Source organism: Sceloporus occidentalis, unplaced genomic scaffold, assembly GCF_023333645.1.
Source record: "Sceloporus occidentalis isolate IW3139 unplaced genomic scaffold, rSceOcc1.0.p SCAF_29, whole genome shotgun sequence".
Classification (NCBI taxonomy): Eukaryota; Metazoa; Chordata; class Lepidosauria; order Squamata; family Phrynosomatidae; genus Sceloporus; species Sceloporus occidentalis.
The window spans coordinates 11,698,987-11,718,878 of record NW_028317009.1 but is presented as its reverse complement, the minus strand read 5'-3'; the positions used below and the strand labels follow the sequence as shown (position 1 = coordinate 11,718,878).

Here is a 19,892-nt window from a genome sequence, read left to right as displayed (position 1 = left end):
TATCTCTGCAGCCCCGTGCAGAGATACGGCTAGGAGCTGTCCAGCGGAGGCAGCAGGACGGGAAGAGGTGCGGGGCAGTTCTATAGAAATACCCAGGGGCAATAAGAGCAGGGCACAGAGGGTACAGATGGCAAGAGCTGGGGCAGGAAAAGGGGGCATACAAAAAGGATGATCACAGAGATCTCTCCAGCAGATCTGTACCAGGCATTAAGACAGAAGGGAGTGACAGGGAGTGGAGGAGGGAGAACAGACAGAGGGAAGAGAGCCAGGGAGAGCAGCCAACACTAGATGACAGCTCAATGCAGATGTGTCAGGGAGAGAGGGCTCTGCCCCAGCCACTGCAGCCCTGTCCACGGGGGTCCTGGGGGGCCACAGCTGGATGCCTGGAACGATGCTGCACACAGCCCTGCCAAATCAGCCCCATTAACACGTTCCGTGCCACAGCTGGCCGAATGCAGCAGGGGGGGCACACCCCAGATGTGGCACGGACAAAACACTGAGCTGCCATATTTAAAGCCCCCGCCCATCCTGCGCAGCTGGCACGGCAACCCCCCCCCCCCCCGGCCTCAGGGGCCCCTCCAGCCGTACTCACACTCAGCTCCCCCTCAGATCCCCGAACCGGAGCTGGCAATCCACGTGGTGAGATGTGTCTATTCTCCGACTGTCACGGGTGGGCAGGGGAGGGGTCAGTTGTACTGCGTGGGGTGGGATGATCCCGTGAGATGCCCCCAGCCCGGTGCTCGTGTGCGGAGCTAGAAACACATAGCGCCTGCGTGAGTCCTCGGCGCTGCGTCAGCGGGGAGGAGATTTATCAAGGTGGAGCGAAATTACCCGCAGCTCAGACACCGCTACGGCGGCAGTGAGAGTGCAAGCTCTGCAGCCAAGACTCCCCAGTGCGTGGGTAGCACTAGCTAGCTGCTGAGATGGCACCCTCATACCCTCTGTGCTGTTTGGAGTGCAAGCTCTGCTGCCAAGCATCCCCAGTGCGTGGGTACCTTTAGCTGGCTGCTGAGATGGCACCCATCATACCCACTGTGCTGCTTGGAGTGCAAGCTCTGCAGCCAAGGGCAGTTGAAGCAGCGGATTGACGCATGTACTGAGCGGGGACCGACCACCGGCAATGGTTGGTTGTTTTTGCATCCTTATTATTATATTTTATGTATTACACACCAACAACGTACACAGCGCTGTATAATTTATTTGGAAGTAAACACACAGTGACACCCGCACAGCAAGACGCGCACACCCGCCCAGCAAGACGCGCACACCCGCGCACACAAGAGGTAACGGGCATGTCCAAACCTCCTTTTTTAGTCTGTCCAGCCTCCTAAAAGCTCAGAATGTTTGCTGGGTATGAGGGTATCACAGGGTGCTACAGCCCTAAAAGCCCCGATAATGTATAGATAAAATCAATGCTTCTTACGAAGTCACCAAAGAGTCCAGTTAAAAGCTCGCATGGAGCAGGATGTGATAGGAATTGCCCCAAGTACTGTGGCTGGCACTGTGTGGAGAGGCATTGGGGCAGCCACAGCCAAGGAATGAGGTAAAAGCTCCCCTAACATCATGGAATAAGACAATGGAGGGGGTTCGGGGCAGATGGCGCTTGAGGGTGAGTGGACGCTTGCTTGACACCCCTTGCTTTCCTCCTGCGCCATAATGGTGCAGCAGAGGGTAGGAGCAGGGGTTCATAGGCCACACGACTCACCCAAGTCCTGCAGACGGAGGTCACTATACCCCCAGCCGCCCGGCCCCGTGAACCGTCTCCTGCCGCAGCACTGGGGACCCACCAGCCTCACGCACAGCCTGGCCCAGGGAATCCGGCTTCCAGTGCGTTGGATTACTGATAAGGGCCCCTCCGGGCTGCGGCCATAATCACTCTGTCCGGATTACTAAAAGGTGCTTCGCGGCTCAGAGGAAAACTATGTGACAGCAGAGATAAAGCGTGCGCGACGGCAACCAGAGCGGCTGGGACTGGAAAACCCCTGCGCGTTTCACAGCAGCCATTAAACATTCCCTTCAAACAGCCAATCAGCAGGCCAGCTCATACCCTACATCAATTTTAAACAGACCCCAAAAGTCAGGAAGTGCACCTTATTTAAAGCCCCTCATAGACAAAGCACACACCCTTCCATGCTGCAGCGGCTGTATACTGCGGCTCGGTACAGGCGATGGTACCAACAACCGGGATCAATGTCAACTTTATCAGTCACTGTAATATTAGACGTAAGAGCAGGGGCCACCGCACATTTAAATAAAGTACAGGGGAATAAAGCAGCTAGCGTCTTTAGAGATGGGGCTGGATGACGCCATCGTCACTGAAGACATGCATGTTACATGGCCTCTAAGCTCCATGCACTGAAGCGCAGCGCTGACCCCTCACCCAGCGCAGACCCCGTAACGCCGTGATGCTGCCGGCCTTACAGCTCACTCGCCCCCTCAGAACATCAAAGGATGAATCAGCTCCTCACCGGCAGCATCCATTACTGCAGCCGTGTAACAGCCGGTGCTGCCGGAGGAATAGAAGTCACACACAAACATTCAGGGACTTGCTCTTCTAGCAGCTGCTTTAATAAAGGTTCAGGGGGGTTACCATCACACGAGGTGGGACAGGGGACTAAACCTGTGTACAGCGCTGTGCTTATTACCCCAGGGGCTGCTGCTAAACATGTCATTCGCATGGAGACAGAGCCTAAGAACACGTTCTCCACATTTTAAGGACGTGCCGAGACTGCTGTAGAGAGACGCCATCACCACAAAGCTTGAGTTACACCTTTTAATGAATGAAAGCCGCGCAGGAGGCAGACAGCCCCCAGCCCACGTGCCTCTTACTCCTTCTCCGTGTCCGCAGGAAGAGACACCGTCTCGAACCGGTCCAAGAAATATTGCCAAGCACTGTCCCACCCACGATGGCACGTAGATGACAGGCGCTCTTCAGGTATCAGTCTCGTTAAACTTTCTCTTCCGGTAGCTCTGCACCAGACTGGACGCGGTGATCTGCGAGGCTGTCCCCCTCTCCCAACTTTGAAAAGCATTTAGCCCTTTCTGGCCAGCTCGAAACAGCCCACGTTCCAGTTCATCCAGCCGTGACACCAGCCCAGACGTGTCCTCGTTGTAGGCATTTTGCGATGAGTCCATAATGCGTCGGAAGCGGCCGACAAAGGTCTAAGAGACAGCGGAATACAGGACATGGGCAGAGGGAAGATAACGAGTGTAAACGGCTCATATTCTCTCTTGGTCACAGCAAGGGTGCCACATTCTGCCACTTACACACAGGCTCTTCGTGCCATGGGATTTTACCTCTACCTATAGCTTCATTCATACACATGCGTGTATTATTTCAGTGCCATCATACATTATTATATATATATATATATATATATATATATATATATATATATATACATACACATACACAGGGCAGTCAAAGTTTCAGTGACGCTATGGGCCAGAGTACGAGGTCTAATGAAAATCCCCTCCAGCACGAGGCCTGCAGCCCAACGCAGAGTTACTGAGCGACACCACGGTTAAAGCAGGTAGCCACATTAATAAAACCAATTAACCAGGGGTCCAGTCAGCTCTCGGCACGGGAAGGGGGTGTATTACTAACGCCATTACCTGCAATATCGTCTTTGCTATCTCCGTGTTCTCTGGGCTGTCAAAGTTAAGGAGCTGAGAGCCAAAGCCATAGTAATAGGGCCCCATCTTGTGAAGGTCCACCACATTGGCATCAGCTCTGAAGACGGTGCGCCAGCCCTCTCGGTAAATCTTCGGGAGCTCCATGGACAGGATGCGCCGCTTGTTATCGTAGAGACCTTTGGCCAACCAAAGAGGCAGCTCCATCCTAATGCCCTGAGAAAGAGGGTTAAAAACGCTTAAAACGGGGCAAACCCAACATAATCACCCTCTACAAGAAGAGGGATCCGTTCCACGACTCAACGCGTGAACATGGCGGAGCAGCTACCCCGTCTCACACTCTGGCACCATTCATAACCCGCCATCTTTCCAATACATTAACGAACAAGTGAAACGCAACCCGCTAGCACAAGCACTAAAGTTCTGTGGGGCCCCTGCTAAGCCTCTCATTGGTCGCTCCTCTCAGGAGCCCCTGCTAAGCCTCTCATTGGTCTCTCCTTTCAGGGGCCCCTGCTAAGCCTCTCATTGGTCTCTCCTCTCAGGGGCCCCTGCTAAGCATCTCATTGGTCTCTCCTCTCAGGGGCCCCTGCTAAGCCTCTCATTGGTCTCTCCTCTCAGGGGCCCCTGCTAAGCCTCTCATTGGTCTCTCCCCTCAGGGGCCCCTGCTAAGCCTCTCATTGGTCTCTCCCCTCAGGGACCCCTGCTAAGCCTCTCATTGGTTTCACCTCCCAGGGGCCCCTGCTAAGCCTCTCATTGGTCTCAACTCTCATGGGCCGCTGCTAAGCCTCATTGGTCTCTCCCCTCAGAGGCCCCTGCTAAGCCTCTCATTGGTCTCACCTCTCAGGGCCCCTGCTAAGCTTCTCACTAGTCTCTCCTCTCAGGGGCCCCTGCTAAGCCTATCAGTCTCTCCTCACAGGGCCCCTGCACACCACAGGGTTCTGTCTGGCCTGGTTACCGCAGGGATGCTGTCGCTCTCTCCCCCCTTCTCCAGAAAGCCCAGACGGGGGAGGCCGCTCTCTATGCGGCAGGGCAGCTTCTCTTGAGACATGAGCACATCCTCCAGAGACAGGAAATTGTCCTCTCGGCCCAGGCCAGCCTCCACCGCCTGGTACGGCTCCCACATGCCTGTAAACCGACCGACAGTCCGCCAGCCGCTCGCCCCAACCAATATGGCCGCTCTTCAAATGCAAAGCGAAACTCCCGCCTTCCGTAGGACACACCCACTGGCGCGTTCCAAGCCTCGCTCTCAGCGTGTACACTTTCTGACTCGTTTACCGTTTCTGTTACCATGGCCACGGTGGAGAAGATTTCCATAGTAACTGCATCAGCATCCGCTGTCTGAGTGGCTGGAAACCCTTCCTCATGGGTCTGTCTGTTGCTGCCTGTCAGCGTGGCACAGGGTACCCTGTACAGGCAGGAGCTGGTGGTGGTGCGGTTTGGTGTATTACATGGCACAGGGTACCCGGTACAGGCAGCAGCTGGTGGTGGTGTGATATGGTGTATTACACGGCACAGGGTACTCTGTACAGGCAGCAGCTGGTGGTGGTGCGGTTTGGTGTATTACATGGCACAGGGTACCCAGTACAGGCAGCAGCTGGTGGTGGTGTGATATGGTGTATTACACGGCACAGGGTACTCTGTACAGGCAACAGCTGGTGGGGGTGCGGTATGGTGTATTACTAGGCACAGGGTACTCTGTACAGGCAGCTGGTGGTGGTGTGGGATGGTGTATTACAAAGCACAGGGTAACCCATTTAGACAGTAAAAGTAAAACGGGGTGTCTGTGTAAAACGAGAAGGTGCACTGTCTGTATCATACTGCGCGAGCAGGGAGTAACACACACAGCACACATTGTATTTAATGATCTTTTATTTACATAACTGTGGCATTCAGTGGCCGGCGGCTGGCTGGGTGTAGCACTGTATGTTACCGGCTCCCTTCAGCTGCTCCCACGCCCTGCCACGTGTATTCAAGGAAAGCTGTAAAGAAGAGAGCATGTGGGAGATCTTCAAGCTGTGACCTGACGAATCCGGGTGACTGGCAGCAACCAGAACCCGACGACCCCCAGTGACTGAAGCTAACTAGAACCCGAACGCCTGGACTAACTGACTGAACCAGATCGGCACCCTGTGTGGTTACCTGGGCTATCTCTGCTTTCCTCTCCCAAACGCGAATGGTTTTTTGCAGCTGATCTTGCTCCATTTTCTCCTGGACATACTGCAGCACATCTGGGACCCGGTAGTCACTTAGTTGTCTCCTCAGCTTCTTGTTTACATTCTCTGCTTTCTGTCGCTCCTTCCAAGAAAACGCAAGATCACACGGAACGCAACATTATGGCGGGAAGCCGTGAGGTTACCAGATACTGGTTAGTGGCAGGTCTTTTCTCTGGCAGTCCAGACTCACCCTCTTCTGCACCTGCTCACACGATCCTCTCCTCCTTGCACAATCGTCCTCGCACTATCCTCCTCAAACACTCTTTTCCTCCCTGCTGTATCACCCTCTTCACCTTATACTTCACTCTTCCTAACAGTAACGTTCCTCTCCCTCTCACCACTATCATTTTCTCCTCCCTCGCACCACCCTCCGATAAAGACTCCAGATACCTGCTCGACCAGGTGCGTCTCACACTCGATCCTCCGCAGCATCTCGCTCCTTGTGGAAATCTCCTTGTCGAGATGGCAGGACTCCATAGTCGAGTTCTGAAGCTTTTTCTGATATTCCGAAAGGAAAGAATTGTAATGCACAGCGGAGCCTTTTGTACGCGGACATTAAGTGGATGGGAATTACTCAACACTGTTTCAGGATACATAACAACCAATCCACCACTCTTCCCCACGAGTCCTTTACTCACGTGATCACCACCCATGACCCTGGATGATAACGCTGCAGTTACTAATGGCCTCCTGGTGGCTAGTTCGATGACAGTGGGCAATGGGAACACCAAATGATTCTGGTGAAATATTTGAAATGTGGCCTTATGGTCCTTAGCAATCCACGGAATGGTGAGGACATTGGAAAGGCAAGTGTTGCCTACCGTTAGCTCAACGTGTTCTTAATATGCAAACATGGCCACTGGCCATCCCAAACGTCAACCCTTTGGAATACCCACACAAGTCTCTTACCTTGTAGGAGTTGAAGACCTGAAGCGTGTCTCCGGTGGTGAGTTTCAGCTGTAGCAGATCTTGGTTCCGTTCATCAATCCTCTCCAAGAACTGTGCATTTTCTATCTTCAATTGCTGAAAATCCACCTCGTGCAATACTTCCCCCATCTCCTCCTTCTGGGAAGCAGAGCCCTGATTACTCTTTCACCTGCCCTGCGTATGTGGGGTCTAGAAAATGCCCTCCTAATAGACCTCACTATCAGGGTTCAGGCTGTAATCTTGCACTCATGGGATGGTAACCGTACTATTAGACAGATACCTGTTTGAGCTGCATCTGTAGCTTCTTCTTGTGGACTTTCAGGGATGCGTTCTTCAGACGCAGCTTGTCTATCAGACTGTCCTGTGAAGTGAGAAGGACACATTTACAAGTTGGACCCAGAAACAAGGGTCGTATGTGCGCCCCGGACATGTACAGCACGGTGACGGACGCGTATGTGCACCCAAGACATATACAGCACGGTGACGGACGCGTATGTGCACCCAAGACATATACAGCACGGCGACGGACGCGTATGTGCACCCAAGACATATACAGCACGGTGACGGACGCGTATGTGCACCCAAGACATATACAGTACGGTGACGGACGCGTATGTGTGCCCCGGACATGTACAGCACGGCGACGGACGCGTATGTGCACCCAAGACATATACAGCACGGCGACGGACGCGTATGTGCACCCAAGACGTATACAGCACGGTGACGGACGCGTATGTGCGACCCGGACATGTACAGCACGGCAACGGACGCGTATGTGCACCCAAGACATATACAGCACGGTGACGGACGCGTTTGTGCACCCAAGACATATACAGCACGGTGACGGACGCGTTTGTGCACCCAAGACGTATACAGCACGGTGACGGACGCGTATGTGCACCCAAGACATATACAGCACGGTGACGGACGCGTATGTGCACCCAAGACATATACAGTACGGTGACGGACGCGTATGTGTGCCCCGGACATGTACAGCACGGCGACGGACGCGTATGTGCACCCAAGACATATACAGCACGGTGACGGACGCGTATGTGCGACCCGGACATGTACAGCACGGCAACGGACGCGTATGTGCACCCAAGACATATACAGCACGGTGACGGACGCGTTTGTGCACCCAAGACATATACAGCACGGTGACGGACGCGTTTGTGCACCCAAGACGTATACAGCACGGTGACGGACGCGTATGTGCACCCAAGACATATACAGTACGGCGACGGACGCGTATGTGCACCCATGACATATACAGCACGGTGACGGACGCGTATGTGCACCCATGACATATACAGCACGGTGACGGACGCGTATGTGCACCCAAGACATATACAGCACGGCGACGGGCGCGTATGTGCACCCAAGACATATACAGCACGGCGACGGACGCGTATGTGCACCCATGACATATACAGCACGGCGACGGGCGCGTATGTGCACCCAAGACATATACAGCACGGCGACGGACGCGTATGTGCACCCATGACATATACAGCACGGCGACGGGCGCGTATGTGCACCCATGACATATACAGCACGGCGACGGGCGCGTATGTGCACCCAAGACATATACAGCACGGCGACGGGCGCGTATGTGCACCCAAGACATATACAGCACGGCGACGGGCGCGTATGTGCACCCAAGACATATACAGCATGGCGACGGACGCGTATGTGCACCCAAGACATATACAGCACGGCGACGGACGCGTATGTGCACCCATGACATATACAGCACGGTGACGGACGCGTATGTGCACCCAAGACATATACAGCATGGCGACAAAGGCATATGCGAGCCCTGGATACATACAGCACAGCGACGGAAGCTATTCCTTTCCACAGCCTTGCATAGAACATGTAGATGTATTGACTCACTCTGGCACGGGTTTTCTCTTCCAGGTAGCGAAGGATCTTGTCAGGGGCCACACTTGTGGCCTTCTTCCTACTCACAGCGGCCCTGCCGATATCTCGCTCAAACTCGTATGTGGCTTTTTTAATCTCTGCTCTGCGAATTTCAGCTTCCTCCATTGTGGCCTGTATGAGAGACGACAGAGCGGAGTGAGCCACGCTGCGCGCTCCGACGCGGGGAGAGCCTCGGAGCTCAATCATTACCTGTAAACTCTGCACCAGCCTGTCCGCGTTCTCCTTATCCTTCCGCGCTTCCTCCTTTGACCCCTCCAGCTCTCTCTGCACCAGCTCACACTTCTGCTCCACACTCAGACTGAATAACCGCTCGGAGATTGTGCTCCGGGACTTGGACCTGCGCCGACTGCGCATCTACGGAGAGAGAGGCCCCGGCGATCGGCGCATGTTACATACCGCTAATACCGTCACTAATAACTCATCCACTTTAGGCTATCCCGACCAAGGTCACCGGCAGAGGGCTAGTACCTGGCTGAAGTCCAGGCTGGGGGGTCCAGCTTCAGTGATGGGGGCAGGCGTGAGGTCCGCTGCATCCAGCCTCTTACAGAACTTCTCAAACACTTCGGTCTCGGCCTTGAGCGTGGACACTGCATTGCTGAGAAACGGGACGCGGTCACAAAGACAGCTCCTGCCCCAAATGAGTGCGCAGCAATGCAAGGGGGGCAATAACTGGCTGTATTGGGGGTCTCCTTTGTATTATGGAGAAGCAGCTGGCTGTATTGGGGGTCTCTGGTATTATGGGGAAGCAGCTGGCTGTATTGGGGGGTTTCCTTGGTATTATGGGGAAGCAGCTGGCTGTATTGGGGTCTCCTTGGTATTATGGGGAAGCAGCTGGCTGTATTGGGGGTCTCCTTGGTATTATGGGGAAGCAGCTGGCTGTATTGGGGGTCTCCTTGGTATTATGGGGAAGCAGCTGGCTGTATTGGGGGTCTCCTTGGTATTATGGGGAAGCAGCTGGCTGTATTGGGGGTCTCTGGTATTATGGGGAAGCAGCTGGCTGTATTGGGGGTCTCCTTGGTATTATGGGGAAGCAGCTGGCTGTATTGGGGGTCTCTGGTATTATGGGGAAGCAGCTGGCTGTATTGGGGGGTTTCCTTGGTATTATGGGGAAGCAGCTGGCTGTATTGGGGGGTTTCCTTGGTATTATGGGGAAGCAGCTGGCTGTATTGGGGTCTCCTTGGTATTATGGGGAAGCAGCTGGCTGTATTGGGGGGTTTCCTTGGTATTATGGGGAAGCAGCTGGCTGTATTGGGGGTCTCCTTGGTATTATGGGGAAGCAGCTGGCTGTATTGGGGGTCTCTGGTATTATGGGGAAGCAGCTGTCTGTATTGGGGTCTCTGGTATTATGGGGAAGCAGCTGGCTGTATTGGGGGTCTCCTTGGTATTATGGGGAAGCAGCTGGCTGTATTGGGGGTCTCTGGTATTATGGGGAAGCAGCTGGCTGTATTGGGGGTCTCCTTAGTATTATGGGGAAGCAGCTGGCTGTATTGGGGGTCTCCTTGGTATTATGGGGAAGCAGCTGGCTGTATTGGGGGGTTTCCTTGGTATTATGGGGAAGCAGCTGGCTGTATTGGGGGTCTCCTTGGTATTATGGGGAAGCAGCTGGCTGTATTGGGGGTCTCCTTGGTATTATGGGGAAGCAGCTGGCTGTATTGGGGGTCTCCTTGGTATTATGGGGAAGCAGCTGGTTGTATTGGGGGTCTCCTTGGTATTATGGGGAAGCAGCTGGCTGTATTGGGGGTCTCCTTGGTATTATGGGGATGCAGCTGGCTGTATTGGGGTCTCTGGTATTATGGAGAAGCAGTTGGCTGTATTGGGGGTCTCCTTGGTATTATGGGGAAGCAGCTGGCTGTATTGGGGGTCTCCTTGGTATTATGGGGAAGCAGCTGGCTGTATTGGGGGTCTCCTTGGTATTATGGGGAAGCAGCTGGCTGTATTGGGGTCTCCTTGGTATTATGGAGAAGGAGCTGGCTGTATTGGGGTCTCCTTGGTATTATGGGGAAGCAGCTGGCTGTATTGGGGGTCTCCTTGGTATTATGGGGAAGCAGCTGGCTGTATTGGGGTCTCTGGTATTATGGAGAAGCAGCTGGCTGTATTGGGGGTCTCCTTGGTATTATGGGGAAGCAGCTGGCTGTATTGGGGGTCTCCTTGGTATTATGGAGAAGCAGCTGGCTGTATTGGGGGTCTCTTTGGTATTATGGGGAGGCAGCTGGCTGTATTGGGGTCTCCTTGGTATTATGGGGAAGGAGCTGGCTGTATTGGGGTCTCCTTGGTATTATGGAGAAGCAGCTGGCTGTATTGGGGATCTCCTTGGTATTATGGGGAAGCAGCTGGCTGTATTGGGGTCTCTGGTATTATGGAGAAGCAGCTGGCTGTATTGGGGGGTTTCCTTGGTATTATGGGGAAGCAGCTGGTTGTATTGGGGGTCTCTGGTATTATGGGGAAGCAGCTGGTTGTATTGGGGGGTCTCCTTGGTATTATGGGGAAGCAGCTGGCTGTATTGGGGGTCTCCTTGGTATTATGGGGAAGCAGCTGGCTGTATTGGGGTCTCCTTGGTATTATGGAGAAGGAGCTGGCTGTATTGGGGTCTCCTTGGTATTATGGGGAAGCAGCTGGCTGTATTGGGGGTCTCCTTGGTATTATGGGGAAGCAGCTGGCTGTATTGGGGTCTCTGGTATTATGGAGAAGCAGCTGGCTGTATTGGGGGTCTCCTTGGTATTATGGGGAAGCAGCTGGCTGTATTGGGGGTCTCCTTGGTATTATGGAGAAGCAGCTGGCTGTATTGGGGGTCTCCTTGGTATTATGGAGAAGCAGCTGGCTGTATTGGGGGTCTCTTTGGTATTATGGGGAAGCAGCTGGCTGTATTGGGGTCTCCTTGGTATTATGGGGAAGGAGCTGGCTGTATTGGGGTCTCCTTGGTATTATGGAGAAGCAGCTGGCTGTATTGGGGATCTCCTTGGTATTATGGGGAAGCAGCTGGCTGTATTGGGGTCTCTGGTATTATGGAGAAGCAGCTGGCTGTATTGGGGGGTTTCCTTGGTATTATGGGGAAGCAGCTGGTTGTATTGGGGTCTCTGGTATTATGGGGAAGCAGCTGGTTGTATTGGGGGGTCTCCTTAGTATTTTGGAGAAGCAGCTGGCTGTATTGGGGGTCTCCTTGGTATTATGGGGAAGCAGCTGGCTGTGTTGGGGGTCTCCTTGGTATTATGGGGAAGCAGCTGGCTGTATTGGGGGGTTTCCTTGGTATTATGGGGAAGCAGCTGGCTGTATTGGGGGTCTCCTTGGTATTATGGGGAAGCAGCTGGCTGTATTGGGGGTCTCCTCGGTATTATGGAGAAGCAGCTGGCTGTATGGGGGGTCTCCTTGGTATTATGGGGAGGCAGCTGGCTGTATTGGGGGTCTCTCTGGTATTATGGGGAAGCAGCTGGCTGTATTGGGGGTCTCCTTGGTATTATGGGGAAGCAGCTGGTTGTATTGGGGGTCTCCTTGGTATTATGGGGAAGCAGCTGGCTGTATTGGGGGTCTCTCTGGTATTATGGGGAAGCAGCTGGCTGTATTGGGGGTCTCCTCGGTATTATGGAGAAGCAGCTGGCTGTATTGGGGTCTCCTTGGTATTATGGGGAAGCAGCTGGCTGTATTGGGGGTCTCTCTGGTATTATGGGGAAGCAGCTGGCTGTATTGGGGGTCTCTCTGGTATTATGGGGAAGCAGCTGGCTGTATTGGGGGTCTCCTTGGTATTATGGGGAAGCAGCTGGTTGTATTGGGGGTCTCCTTGGTATTATGGGGAAGCAGCTGGCTGTATTGGGGGTCTCTCTGGTACTATGGGACATGCGGGGGTTCTTACCTGGTGTCCCGAATTAGGGCCCGCAGCTGCTCGGGGCTCAGCTCGGTGAGGGGGAGGAAGGGGTCCTCCCCGGCCTGGGACTCGGTCCGGACACTCTCTGCGTCGGTATCCGTCATAGTTGCTATAGAAACAGTAAAACTTCCCCTACCAGGCGATGCAGAGCGCACGTGACAGCCTTGCTATAGTTGCTATGGAGACTGAGCGCTCCTCCCTTACAGCGTCTTGTAACCCTTTCACCACTGATGGCCTCTATAGTGAGGTAATCCAGGGGAAGCCACCTCTCCCATCATCCTCAGCCAGCCGTAGCCCCAGGCAGCTTCTCCAGCTGTGGTTACCCTGTTCCATTATCCTCAGCCAGTCTTGGAAGCTTGAATAAATTTGTGGTCATTGTAAATCCCCATTATCCTCAGCCAGCATGCCCAAGCTATTTACCCTATGTTACAGTGAGTCGGTGGTGCCGCCGCGTGCCCGGGTGCTGCTGTTCCCCTCCCAGCCGGTAGGGTGCGCTGTGGCCCGTGCGCCAGGCTCCTGCGTGTGTCTCGCTGTCCCGGAAGCCGCTGACCCGGCCCGAGCTGGCTGTCCTGCGCACGGCTACCCTCCTATTCCAGCGCGCGGCCGCTCGCCGCCTGCACCTTCCGGGCCCCTGGGGCCCCAGCCGCTCACCTTCCGCCGGAGCCATGCCGGGTCCGCAGGCCGGGAGCAGAGCCCGAGTGTACGCCGACGTGAACACCCTGAGGAGCCGCGAGTACTGGGACTATGAGGCGCACGTCCCCGCCTGGGGGTAAACACCGAGGGTCAAAGACCTAGGGGCGGGGGGCAAACGCCGAGGGGCGGGGGCAAACGCCGAGGGGTAAAAAAGAGCCGAGTGTTCCGCATAATAAATGGGGCAAAAGGAAATGCAAAATCTAACGCCCCTGCGGTGCCGGCGCCTAAACATTACACCCCTGCGGTGCCGGCGCTTAAACATAATACCCATCCTGCTGCGGTGTGGATCTTATTGGCTACAATGTAGCAGCCGCGGTATTTATTTTGTGCCATAACAAAGCGGTCACTATGGCTTTTAGTGGCCCACGTGGAGCCTGGCACAGTGCCACGTCCCGGAAAACAGGCTGGGGGGCCACAGTGCCACGTCCCGGAAAACAGGCCGGGGGGCCACAGTGCCACGTCCCGGAAAAAAGGTGGGGGGCTACAGTGCCACGGACGGGCCAGAAACTCTTGCCTTGTCACCCACAGGAATCAGGAGGATTATCAGCTGGTCAGAAAACTGGGCCGGGGGAAGTACAGCGAGGTCTTTGAAGCCATAAACATCACAAACAACGAGAGAGTCGTGGTCAAGATCCTCAAGGTATTGCATGAACAGCATGGACACGTGCAGCGGTATACGCAAGTGTGTCCGTGTTACACAGAATTGGGGGTATATACTGTGGGAAGCTCACGTGTTCTGTGTCACACGGAATCGGGGGTTGATACTGCTTGAAGCTCACGTGTTCCGTGTTACACGGAATCTGACGTGTGTGCGGTGTGGTTTTGTATGGCACCATCACATTCTAGAACGATGACATTTTTTGGGTCTTTCTGACTCTAGTAAATAGTGATACGGCCGATGCGGAGGGTTTAAATGGCCTGTTGTGAGTCAGTTGCTGTGGGGCCGGTTGCGGTTGTGTTGCAGTTGCTGTGGGGCCGGTTGTGTTGCAGTTGCTGTGGGGCCGGTTGCGGTTGCGTTGCGGTTGCGGTTGTGTTGCAGTTGCTGTGGGGTCGGTTGCGGTTGCTGTGGGGCCGGTTGCGGTTGTGTTGCGCTTGCTGTGGGGCCGGTTGCGGTTGTGTTGCGCTTGCTGTGGGGCCGGTTGCGCTTGCTGTGGGGCCGGTTGCGGTTCGGTTGTGATCCCCGTGTCATCCTGTTCACAGCCCGTTAAAAAGAAGAAGATTAAGCGTGAAGTGAAGATTTTGGAAAACCTGCGCGGCGGCACCAATATCATCCGGCTGGTGGACACCATCAAGGATCCGGTGGTGAGTAATCTCCCCGCGGTGTGGGGTCGCACGGCGTGTATTCCGACTGATATCTTCTCTGTGGATGTTCTCCTAAGCTGTGCTTTTTCCTCCCCGCTGCAGTCGAAGACCCCAGCTCTTGTGTTTGAATACATCAATAACACCGACTTTAAGGTACGTGAGTGGAAGCGGCGGGGTTGTAACGCGTAATGTAGTGTGGGGACTTGGTGTTAGCGGGGCGCCCGTCTTACCTCCTCTTTTAAGGGTCTCCCCGGTGAGTTGCTTTCGGTCCCCAGAGTAGACGGGGGGGCAGTTAGTCCCCCATGAGCCGTCCGCCGGTGCCCTTTCTGATGCGGTTTTCTCTTCTCTCCCGAGCAGCAGTTGTATCAGGTCCTGACCGACTACGACATCCGCTATTACATGTACGAGCTGCTGAAGGTGAGTCCGCGGAACGCGCGCTCAGGTTTAACCCCAGTCGGTTCGAATGCCCCCTCCGGGGCAGGTTCCTCCACGTCCTGACGTGTTGTGTCTTTGGCAGGCCCTCGATTATTGCCACAGCCAAGGGGTCATGCACCGAGACGTGAAGCCACATAATGTGATGATTGACCACCAGCAGAAAAAGGTATTTACCCCTCTTCAGAACCCAGCTGCCCCTCTCCGTCCTCTGCAGACACCCTTTTCACAGCTTCCTCTGCCCCTTCCTTCTAGCTCCGGTTGATAGACTGGGGCCTGGCGGAGTTTTACCACCCAGCCCAGGAATATAACGTCCGCGTGGCCTCCCGATACTTTAAGGGGCCCGAGCTGTTGGTCGATTACCAGGTCAGTGCGGGGCAGTTATATGGGCTTAATGGTGGCAAGGCGGGCACAGGGGGTAAATGGCTCGGCTTTTCTTGGCAGATGTACGATTACAGTCTGGATATGTGGAGCTTGGGCTGTATGCTGGCCAGCATGATCTTCAGGAAGGAGCCCTTCTTCCACGGCCAAGACAACTATGACCAGGTAATGAGGGGATGGGACTCCGATGCACAGGGGGGGACTAGCCGGAGGGGATGGGACTCCGATGCACAGGGGGGACTAGCCGGAGGGGATGGGACTCCGATGCACAGGGGGGACTAGCCGGAGGGGATGGGACTCCGATGCACAGGGGGGACTAGCCGGAGGGGATGGGACTCCGATGCACAGGGGGGACTAGCCGGAGGGGATGGGACTCCGATGCACAGGGGGGACTAGCCGGAGGGGATGGGACTCCGATGCACAGGGGGGGACTAGCCGGAGGGGATGGGAATCCGATGCACAGGGGGGGACTAGCCGGAGGGGATGGGACTCCGATGCACAGGGGGGACTAGCCGGAGGGGATGGGACTCCAACGTACATGGGTCGGCTACCTGATTGGGCTCGGCCTCTGTGCATTGGAGGAGTAACCAGTCCCTATTGCATATGGCGGATCGCAGCATGAAAGGTACGGCGTGGGGGTTCCTGATATGGAAGTGGGCATTGATGCTTCGTGTTCATGCGCAGCTGGTCCGGATCGCCAAAGTGTTGGGCACAGATGAGCTGTATGGATACCTAAAGAAATACCACATCGAGCTGGATCCTCACTTCAACGACATCCTGGGGCAGTAAGTAACGAAGCTGCCGCTCGGCGTGCTTTCTAAAGCCGGCGATGGGACTCGCTGAGCAGCCTTTGTGGGCTCGTTTCAGGCACTCCCGGAAGCGCTGGGAGAATTTCCTGCACAGCGAGAACCGGCACCTGGTGAGCGCCGAGGCCCTGGACATGCTGGATAAGTTACTGCGTTACGACCATCAGCAGCGGCTGACCGCACGGGAAGCTATGGAGCACCCTTACTTCTGTGAGTCCTCTCTCCCCGAGCAGCTTCTCCCGGTGACTTCTGTCTTCTGTTTGCGGTTTCTTTGTACTCGGCGTCTCTTTCTCCCTCCGCAGATCCCATAGTAAAGGAGCAGCAGGCTCAGACAGACGGCACTGTGCTCCCGGGCAGCCTGTCAGCCGCTCGATGAGGACTGGGGATTGTGGGTAATGACAATGCCAAACGGGCCAGCGCCTTCTGCTGTGCCTTTATTCCCCCTCCTTTCATCAGAACACCTTACATTTCAAACCATTTATACCGGACCTCCTTGTCCTTGGTGGACCTTTATACGGGACCTCCTTGTCCTTGGTGGTCTTTATACAGGACCTCGTTGTCCTTGGTGGTCTTTATACAGGACCTCGTTGTCCTTGGTGGTCTTTATACAGGACCTCGTTGTCCTTGGTGGTCTTTATACAGGACCACCTTGTCCTTGGTGGTCTTTATACAGGACCTCGTTGTCCTTGGTGGTCTTCATACAGGACCTCGTTGTCCTGGGGGTAATTGTGTAGATTGAATAATCTGGTTACTGCCGCTCAGCCGTTGCCTTTCTCTCTCTCCACCCCCCCCGTTAGGGCGCCGCTGCTGGTCCCACCGCGTTTCCGTGAGCAGAATGGAATAACACGCAGAAACCGGAGAGAGCCGCAGGAAACATGGACAGCACGGGACCCGTCTTCTTCATTAGTCCCCGCAGCACCGGTGTCCGCAATCCCGGAGGAGTGAGAGGCCAACGGCTCGTTCCAGTGCTGGACTCAGACCTCCCACCCCTTCTGCACGCGTGAGGGTAGGAAGATTCGGAGTCTGCTAAATGCACCCTGGTTAACCCTTTGCCTTTTGGACAGAGCTTCCTCGTAGGGTTGATCAGGCGTCTCCTAGCAGGTCCTGCGCAGTGTCACAAGCAGAGCTCCTCGAGCCACGACGGTGGATTGAGTTATTTGGAGTCACGCAGTAAAGATCTGAGAGATACGGTAGAGTCACCTCTGTAGAAGCAGCAATAGCCCCTTTACTCGTTACGGATATCCAGGGATGTTTTAGCTTCTAAGGCCTGCGAGTCTGAGCGCTCCTTTTCGGGGTAGGATTAGTGTTCCTCGAGGAGCGGGTCTTCAGGGCTTTTCCCTGCCGCGGGGAGGTCTACTTCTTCCTGTTTGTTAAAAAGTTACATGAGAGACCCCCTAGGACAGCCCGGTGCCAGGCAGACACTACATCTGCCATGTCCCCCCCGGCAGCAGCTCATGCCTCGGAAACGCGGCGTGACGGACAGCGCGACAGCTGCAGCGCCCCCCGTCCCCAGTAACACGTCTACTGCGGGTTGTAACGCTACCTCAGTGACCATGTGGCCTCCTCGGCTACGCCGCCTAAAGGATCAGACATTGTGTCGCCCTCTTTATTCTATTGTGCAAACTCATGGGGTGACTGCCTGCTGCCCCCTCCTTCAGCTGCTGCCCCCCCGGGTGGTGGAAGGGGCTGCCGAAGGCTTGGGGTGTTTTGATAAGAAGAGGTCTGAGGGGCAGAATCTTTCAGCCATTTCCAGGTCTGAGGTCAGGAACTCCTAGTGTTAATCCGGGGGGTCTGAAGACTTTACCCCTGTGCGGGGGGCTGAGAAGTGCAGTTTTAGCGGCCCCTTTTTGTTTCTCAGGTGGGTGAGGGATTTGTGTCTCACCCCCAGGAGTGTCTGCTCCTTACATTATGGACGGACCCGCGTGGACACGAAGTGTTGGCTGAACGTTGTCCTCTTGGCTGTATGATCTCCACCGCGCAGGATCCGCTCTATAAATACCTCTGTTAAGCAGCGTGGACTCTTTTCGGTCTGTTTCCTGTGTGCGTGACACGTGTGCTTTTGTTTTGTGTGTTTGCGTGCAGCAGTCGCGTGGCTCTGTGTACATCCTTTTGCCAGGTCTGGTGGTCCGGAGCTCCCGGTTGGTGCGATGGGACTGGACGGAGCCGGCGGTCCCCGGGAAGGCGTTATCGGTGTGACAGCGGCTTGGCGGGGAGTCCTGCGGCAGCAGCCAGTCTGACCATCGCACCCCGTGTCGTAAAATGAGGATCTGTTTAAATAAACGAGCTGCGCATTTATAGAAATGTGTTTATTTTTTAAGGAATGGGACCTAGGCAGCGACTCCCATGAGGCTCAGCCGGAATGATAGCGAGTGTCGCCGGAGCTGGTGCATTGTGTATGTTGTATGTCTGTGGGATGGGTTGTGCTGCGTGTGTCGGGGGGGAGACGGGTGCGCGCCGGTGCTGCGTGTGTCGGGGGGAGACGGGTGCGCGCCGGTGCTGCGTGTGTCGGGGGGAGACGGGTGCGAGCCGGTGCTCCCCTCCATTGAGTGCGGCATGGAGGGGAGTAGAAATAGAAACGGGCGGCTGTCTGGATAAGAATGATCCCCTTTGTCAGCGAGAGACCACCCTGTCCCTTTAGGGCGTTCCTACCAACCAACCTATATTCTGAGGGACAGTCTCTGCATCTGAACAAAGATGCATCTTTCCGAGTGAAGCTTTGATTGGGTGTTTAGGGGTCCTGCCGGAATCTCTCGCTGTCTGTCCGTCCTTCCTCTCGCTGTCAGTCTGTCCCCCCGGCCCCAGTGTTTTTCTTGGCCGCAGTCCTAGGGGTGACGCTTCCAGCTGTTTTCCGGAGCCTGTGAACCGTCTTGTCGCTTCCTGTCCGAGGGGGATAACATGCTCTGTGTCCTTGGCAGCAGAGCTTGCAGTCTGCCAGAGGGTCCCAATGCACCAGCTGTGGTTTGCTGGTTAAGAACCCAAATCGGTGATTGGCTGATGCCGCTGACCCCCCCCCCCGTGCACACGCAGCCGTTCCTTCGTTTGATTTGAGTCATCGGGCGGATGGGCTCTGGGAGGCGAATCTCATTAAGTAAAGTGCATCTCCATGTCAGGCCGGCGTCAGCATCTCCGCACAAAGAGAGGGGGCAGGATGAGCCAATTACCCCCATCCCCCCTCACCCGCAACCACGGGCCGAGTGACGCCAAGCAACACAGCATTAAAAAAAAAAAAAAAAACTTTAATAAAACGAGGATTTTTAAACTGAAATCACACAGAAACCGTAAAACTCTTTAGCCCTTTGTGTTAGAATTTCAGGCACAGACCCCGAGAACCGACAGGTATGGAAACTGCGTAAGAGCAACTTCTCCGGCCCGGCCCCCGAGGCTGCGCAGGGTGAACGGAGGCTCAGAGCGAGCGGCCCTTCTTCCTCCCCGGGACGTGTGAGCCGGCGGTACGCGCAATAAAGGCTGTCATCTAACGTCATCGAGACTTTTCTCACCAGTGCAAAACGAGTGGCATAAATATCTCACGGCTTGAGGAACAATCACCGGTAACCGGCAGCGGGCAGGCGGCGCCCGGCGGGCTTTTCTAACGCATAATGTTTCTAGGAAATGTACCCTTAAAATCACAGTGTAAAACCAAAAGGAATCGGGCAATTGCTACACGCAGGTTAGCTGCACTTCCAGGTGGGGGGCACCCTAATT

At 55.1% G+C, this 19,892-nt stretch overlaps 3 protein-coding genes across 4 annotated transcripts; 1 reads left to right on the top strand and 2 right to left on the bottom strand.

Annotated features, from left to right (window-relative positions):
- Positions 1-2,931: 2,931 nt before the first annotated feature.
- LOC149299377 (DNA replication complex GINS protein PSF3) lies at positions 2,932-4,756 on the bottom strand. 2 transcript variants are annotated; one of them, XM_089486558.1, is made up of 3 exons: positions 4,566-4,756; positions 3,616-3,841; positions 2,932-3,162 (listed from the first exon to the last, which is right to left on the bottom strand). In XM_089486558.1, exons 1-3 carry the CDS (start codon positions 4,754-4,756, stop codon positions 2,932-2,934), a joined length of 648 nt encoding a protein of 215 aa, XP_089342684.1. The 2 variants fall into 2 exon arrangements, with proteins under 2 accessions (XP_089342684.1, XP_089342685.1); XM_089486559.1 differs by having other exon boundaries at positions 3,616-3,849; positions 4,589-4,756.
- A 766-nt stretch (positions 4,757-5,522) lies between these two features.
- On the bottom strand, positions 5,523-12,680 carry LOC149299376 (cilia- and flagella-associated protein 263-like). Its single transcript, XM_089486371.1, has 9 exons — positions 12,565-12,680; positions 9,172-9,315; positions 8,910-9,066; positions 8,673-8,831; positions 7,054-7,134; positions 6,756-6,911; positions 6,237-6,344; positions 5,773-5,928; positions 5,523-5,612 (listed from the first exon to the last, which is right to left on the bottom strand). Exons 1-9 carry the CDS (start codon positions 12,678-12,680, stop codon positions 5,523-5,525), a joined length of 1,167 nt encoding a protein of 388 aa, XP_089342497.1.
- Positions 12,681-13,241: 561 nt separating this feature from the next.
- LOC149299375 (casein kinase II subunit alpha'-like) lies at positions 13,242-16,566 on the top strand. The gene is made up of 11 exons (XM_089486296.1): positions 13,242-13,345; positions 13,798-13,909; positions 14,470-14,571; positions 14,674-14,724; positions 14,929-14,988; positions 15,089-15,172; positions 15,259-15,369; positions 15,448-15,549; positions 16,069-16,169; positions 16,252-16,400; positions 16,493-16,566. The coding sequence occupies exons 1-11, from the start codon at positions 13,242-13,244 to the stop codon at positions 16,564-16,566; spliced, it is 1,050 nt and encodes a 349-aa protein (XP_089342422.1).
- Positions 16,567-19,892: the final 3,326 nt, after the last annotated feature.

Bases quoted from the DNA above. Each gene is read 5' to 3' on its own strand.
- LOC149299375 (XM_089486296.1), top strand. From the start codon at position 13,242: ATGCCGGGTCCGCAGGCCGGGAGCAGAGCCCGAGTGTACGCCGACGTG. The intron at 16,170-16,251 runs GTAAGTAACGAA...GGCTCGTTTCAG, and splicing joins TTCAACGACATCCTGGGGCA to GCACTCCCGGAAGCGCTGGG. The intron at 16,401-16,492 runs GTGAGTCCTCTC...CTCCCTCCGCAG, and splicing joins TATGGAGCACCCTTACTTCT to ATCCCATAGTAAAGGAGCAG.
- LOC149299376 (XM_089486371.1), bottom strand. From the start codon at position 12,680: ATGACGGATACCGACGCAGAGAGTGTCCGGACCGAGTCCCAGGCCGGG. The intron at 9,316-12,564 runs GTAAGAACCCCC...CCCGTTTCTCAG, and splicing joins GCCCTAATTCGGGACACCAG to CAATGCAGTGTCCACGCTCA. The intron at 9,067-9,171 runs GTGACCTTGGTC...GTAGATGCGCAG, and splicing joins CAGGTACTAGCCCTCTGCCG to TCGGCGCAGGTCCAAGTCCC.
- LOC149299377 (XM_089486558.1), bottom strand. From the start codon at position 4,756: ATGTGGGAGCCGTACCAGGCGGTGGAGGCTGGCCTGGGCCGAGAGGAC. The intron at 3,842-4,565 runs GTGGTGTGCAGG...TCAGGGCATTAG, and splicing joins ACCAGGCCAGACAGAACCCT to GATGGAGCTGCCTCTTTGGT. The intron at 3,163-3,615 runs GTAATGGCGTTA...GCTGTCTCTTAG, and splicing joins TAGCAAAGACGATATTGCAG to ACCTTTGTCGGCCGCTTCCG.